The sequence below is a fragment of the Plectropomus leopardus genome, unplaced genomic scaffold (assembly GCF_008729295.1).
Source record: "Plectropomus leopardus isolate mb unplaced genomic scaffold, YSFRI_Pleo_2.0 unplaced_scaffold8833, whole genome shotgun sequence".
NCBI lineage: Eukaryota > Metazoa > Chordata > Actinopteri > Perciformes > Serranidae > Plectropomus > Plectropomus leopardus.
Window position 1 is genome coordinate 1 of NW_024697382.1, and position 5,773 is coordinate 5,773.

General features: G+C 39.6%; 1 protein-coding gene across 1 annotated transcript; it reads left to right on the forward strand.

Annotated features, from left to right (window-relative positions):
• Positions 1-6: 6 nt before the first annotated feature.
• Positions 7-5,208, forward strand: LOC121940488 (N-alpha-acetyltransferase 25, NatB auxiliary subunit-like; the record flags this gene model as incomplete). Its single annotated transcript, XM_042483261.1, has 11 exons — positions 7-122; positions 676-765; positions 1,000-1,172; positions 1,262-1,374; positions 1,471-1,678; positions 2,217-2,306; positions 2,387-2,567; positions 3,384-3,483; positions 3,573-3,724; positions 3,813-3,938; positions 4,953-5,208. Coding segments are annotated over 11 exons (1,605 nt in total), but the record flags the coding sequence as incomplete, so codon positions are not given.
• Between the last annotated feature and the right edge of the window lie 565 nt (positions 5,209-5,773).

Consider the following 5,773-nt stretch of genomic DNA (forward strand, 5'->3'; position numbering starts at 1 on the left):
TCCTCTGCAGAGAAGCTGACCAGCGAGCTGCAGAGCAGAGAAAACAAGTGTATGATGCTCTACCAGAGACTACAGCGCTGGCCCGAATGTAACTCGCTGGCGCACAAACTGCTGCTTAAAAAGTGAGTATCAGCTCTTTAAGAGGACGCCTCTGTGAACACGAGACGAAAAACCGGTTTTAATATCAGTTACAATACATACGCATACATATCTTGATTAAGTGAAACATAGCTGTCATGATTTGATAAGAATTAAAAGAAACTGAGATTAATGTCAGCTATTCATTTTTATATTTTTGAATAAGGTTTATAAGAATTCATATTTTTATTAGGATAAATATTTTTGTAATTCATTTATATCTTGTAAGATAAAGATTATTGGTAGTTAAGGTAAAATATTAGAATAGGTCTAGAGAATTAATTATTGTATAGCTTTATATTGATGTGGAAGCTAAATAATTGACTATTATTAATTTATGAATAAGGGGATTGAATAAGTTAGTACTTAAGTAATTAAATCATGATGTGTTTACATTTTTTCACGTCCTTTTTTGTAATATATTTTTATGTCTGTTCACTACTTTATGATTGTCTTTATTTTGTACATTTTTTTCACATATTCAGAATAAACTAATACTACGAGTATTACTACAACTTAGTGTTTTTGTGTTTGTAGTCCTGATGATTGGCAGTTTTATCCCTCCTACTTTGACTCTCTCTTCCACCTGATGGATCAGTCGTGGAGTCCGCCAGAAGAAGGAGAGCAGTGAGTATTTATATTTGTGTGTTTGTGTGTTAGAGTCTGACCCATTAAGGATTTAAAAGGCAGGTTTAGATATATGATGGTTTAAAAAGTAAATAAATAAAATAATAATAATGAAAAATTCCTAAGATAAAAATACACAAGTTATTCTAAAACAAAAAACATGAGAGCAGCATGATAGTTTGTCTAAAAACAGATGATTGTCATGTCGTCCATCACTGATGTGTGTGTCTCCAGCTGTTCGGAGGGTTCGGTTCATCACACTGTGGCCGAGGTGGTGAGGTTTGTGGAGGAGAGGATCAAAGGGGAGGACGGCAAAGACTCCCGCTCGCTCAGAGGACCTTATTTAGCTCGTCTTGAATTAATGCACAGACTGAGAGAACGGGGCTGTCCTGAGGAAAGCCTGTTAGGTAAAACACATCAACTTTTGATGTTTTTTTCTTGAGTTTCATCCTCTGCCAGCTGCTTTTTGTGTGTGACTTTCTGCGTCTCTGATCAGGTGAGCCTTTAGAGCTAATGGTGCAGTTCTTTGGGAAGTTTGGAGACAAACCCTGCTGCATCACCGACCTAAAAATATACCTCCATCTGCTCTCTCCGGAGCAGCATGTGCAGGTGAGTTACAGCAGAAGTGTTGAATTAAACGTTTCTGAAGTGAAGGTTTGTGGCTGTGAAACACATTTCTCTCTCTTTTTAAAAAAACTGTTTTAGTTTATTAACCGTCTGAGTGAAGCGGTCCCGCTGGGGGAGCAGGGAGAGGAGGGATTCGCTTTCCCAGAGGACACCAAAGCGCTGCAGAGGCATTTGTGTGTGTGTCAGCTGAGTCGAGCGCTCGGGCTGCATCACGCTCTCGACGTGGACGGGAAGCTGCGGCTCATCACGGAGCTCAAAGCTCACTATCGGCACGGACTCAAGTTTGGTGAGAACGTCACTTTTTTTCTGTCTTGATGGATGCTCTGTACCATAAAAATAAAGATAAAAAAAGAGAAGCTCGAGACACCGCAGCTATACTGTTCATAATCTCTAATCCTGATTTTACATATATAATAATAAAATATGTAATATAACACAAGTTTATTTTTGACTTTAAGGTGTAAAATTGGATTACCAGAATCATATTTTAGCATGACTGGTTATGTATTAACCTTTAGTAAGACTGACAAATGTTTTCAGTCAAACAAATATGAAAAGTTGACATTGAAGGCTGTTTCCTTACTTAAATCAGCATTTTGCCTATTTTACAGAAATGTTATAATAAAGGCAAAGTTCCTGTAAAACTGTTTTCTGTGAAGGTTCAGTGAAACACTAAAGGATTTGAGAAGTTTGACTTGTTTATTTACATGTAAAAATGTTTTTTCAGGAAAAGTTTCAGCTTCCTCAGAGTCGGTACAAACAGTTTGTCCTGCTGATGTTTTCGTGTTAAAAGTTTCTGACGTGTTGACTTCTGTGTCTCACAGGGAAAAACGCTCTGAAGACGGAGCTGCAGTTCTCTGATATGTATTGTCTCATGGCAGCTCATGTATACATCGACTTATGGACGGACACCGGTGAGGTTTTCTTTCCTTCAGATCTTCTCCGTGTCTGCTGGTGCTGTTTTTAAACGTGTTGCACTGTGTCTTCGCTGCAGGGGATGAGAACATGGTGTGGCAGTGTTTGGGCGTCCTCCAGGAGGGTCTGTCTCTCAGTCCCTCCAACGCCCAGTTCAAGCTGCTGCTGCTGCTCGTCTACTGTCACCTGGGAGCCTTCGAGCCTGTGGTGGACCTTTACTCCAGCCTGGACGCCAAGCACGTACAGCACGACACCATAGGGTCAGTACAAATACACAGCCACCCTTTTAACCCCATCTGTGCCTGTATGTGTCAAATGTCTCAGGAAACGCTCAGAGACACATTAGCAAGCCTGCCTGCATGAGCGCCGTCTCGGCTTCTTGTCAGCTGCGGCATTTTTAGAGAAATGTTGGCTCGCTGTTTTTTTTTTTTATAAATAAATTGTACATTTTCTAGAATATAGTCTGTTTGGAGTTTGTTACAGCAATCCTGGTCCGAGATTAATCCTTAAACGTAACCGTTTCCCTGTTTGACATTGTTGTCATGGCAACATTGACAGCTGGTGAGCGTTTGAAATTAGGTCATCATGTCAGAGTTTGAGGGTCGGCTAACATTTAACCCATTTAACATAACCCATCATTTCATTCAAAATAATCACCTTGGTTAACGGCTTTCGGGTGTTCTGTTTCAATGTCAAAATAAAAGCCCTCTGACAACGTCGCTGTCGACAGAATCCCATCAGTTGTTGTATTTTGTCGAGGTTGCTGTCACGCACTGCTCACGCATGCAGTGTGTTTCGAACATTAGCAGGAAGACTTTTGCAAAACAGATATTTTGATGAGCTATTATATTTTTCCTGACAACGGCAGTCTGGATTACTACATCGTAAAGAAATTTGACAAAATGCCATCACTTCAAGGCCTTAAACTAGAACCAAAATTGTGTGACAACAGGATTGTTTTTCACGAGCAAAGACTAGTTTCTTACTCTGATGTTCGTGAATAGTAACACTGTTCTTGGCTCGTATTTATTGGTGATTTGAGTGGAAAAAAATCTTTTTTCTTTTTGAATTTTCAGGTTTCTGTTAACGCGTTTTGCTGAGTCATTGGGTCAGTTTGCTGCAGCCTCCCAGTCCTGTAATTTCTCCCTCAGGTTTTTCCACTCTAACCAGAAAGATGTAAGTCCATCCCACCTTTCTGATTAAATTTGTAACGAAGAACCCGGCTTCAGTTCGTTCTTTAATGCACGTCTCCTCTCTTCCCTCAGACCTCAGAGTATATCATCCAGGCGTATAAGTACGGAGCGTTTGAGAAAATCCCCGAGTTCATCGCTCTCAGAAACAGGTTGAACCAATCGCTGCACTTTGCTCAGGTCCGCACTGAGAGGATGCTGCTGGACCTGTTCCTCGAGGCCGACATGTGAGAACATCATCACAACATTAACCACTAAAGCAAAGAAAGTGTGGAGCTCTTCATGTAGATTTTTGTTTTTAAATTTCTCTTCCAGTGTGTTGAGTCTGGAGGAGAGTGTGAAGGCCATGTCTTTGTCTCCTGAGGAGGACGACATCCCCTGGGACAATATGAGGGACAACAGAGACCTCACTGTTTTTACCAGCTGGGACCCTAAAGAGAGGTACTCTGTCGTTATATTTCATGAAATTTGTCAGAAACGAGACGCATGTCATCAATAACAAGGTCCAAGGTTAGAAGAAAATAGATTTTTTACCTGTTAATGCTGGACTGAACCTCCATGATAGCAGAAAAATACAGACTATAGTGGTGCTGACGAGTACTTTCTCTTTTTCCTTAATAAATATGGTTTTACTTTCGGAAACGAAAGGGGAAACAATACATAAAACACAACATCAGCCGCAATAATCACTGTCGGTGTCCATCACAACCTCCAACAACAACGAGATAACGGCAAGAAAATAAATAAACAAACAGAAACAGCAGACAAATACCAACAAAAGATTGTAATAGTAATTTTTTATGTCCATTCATCCATCTCTCAAGTTTACGATTAGTTTTTTTTTTCTTGAGTAAAAAAATGTAATACATGCTTTTTTATTTTGAAATATTTCCTATTTTTTTCTCTTTTTTGTGGATATTAAAATTTTATTTTGTCAAAAAAAAAAAAACGAGAAACATTGCCAGGCATTATGGGCGTTATGACAGTCATCAAATCTAGATAACAGACGTACCATGTTCTAGGTATTAAATAAGACGCCCAAATACAGCACTTTATAATTCACAGAAAATATACTTTGATTATGAAAACAAAGCAAAATGGAGGTAAGTCACATTTTAAACAATGAAGATGAGCGAGGCGAGCCAGCAAACACATCCATTATTCCAAAAATATGTATTTAGCTCATCTGTGGATGTGTACGTCATTTCTCTGTCTTAGTGGGAAAGTGTTTTTTGCTGGTTCTGTATATATTTTGACGAGGCCTCTGTCACTTCCTGTTATTCCTTCGGGCAGGTCGCCTAAATGACTGCGTGTCAGTGAGATCTGCAGACCAACGAGCTGCTGCATTTTTAATTTAGTTTTAATCCCATTTTCTTTGTGGAACAAAGGTCATTAAATCATTTTCGCCATAGTTTTCGTTGGTAAATTCAGCCCGTGTTCCTCTTCCTCCCGCAGACAGTTAACCGACGAGCACCGGCGCCGCTCTCTGGAGGAGGAGTCCGTGTGGCTGAGGATACGCTCTCTAACACTCCGCCTCCTCGCCTCTCTGGCCGCTCTGGGACACACGCCATCGCAGCAAAACTCCGAGGTGACCAACGAGAACGGAGTCGGAGACAAAACCTCGATCCTCAGCAGCCTGCTCTCGCAGCTCAACCAGACTCTGCAGACGGCCGCTCAGATAGCAGAGAAACGCGTACAGGTGCGTTACTAAGTTTGAGTTTGTTAAAAGGTTTGACCTGTTTTTTTGTTTTCTTATGAAGTTTATACAGTTCGGCAAACTCAGGACACACAATAATGGTACAATATGTATTCAGTGAGGAATATTTTAGTTGCAATGCCATTTTTGTTTTGCACTAATTAACTAGTGCTTATTTAAAAAAAGAAAATATGTCAGCAGGTAAGTCATGATATAAACACTAATTTATTTCACTGAAAACAAATTTAAAATGTCAATAAAATAAAAAAATTAACATTCCTGACATCAGAATAAGCTGCTGAGTGAAGTTTAGAAGAACACAGAGATAACGCTTCATGTATTCATGACATATTTTAAAAAGATTGATCTCAAATCAATCTTTTGAATCAGACTGAATTTGTTTAATTTATCGTTTTAACCCTACACTATTTTAAGCATCTTAGAAAAACTGTGCCGTGCCTCATGCACACACGACACACAGCCGGCTCTGCACTCCACAGTCCACTTTTCTAGTTTCTAATAAAAAATCTCTGCATAATCACAGTTTTGTTGTGAAATCTTTGCAGTATGTTTGAGTGAC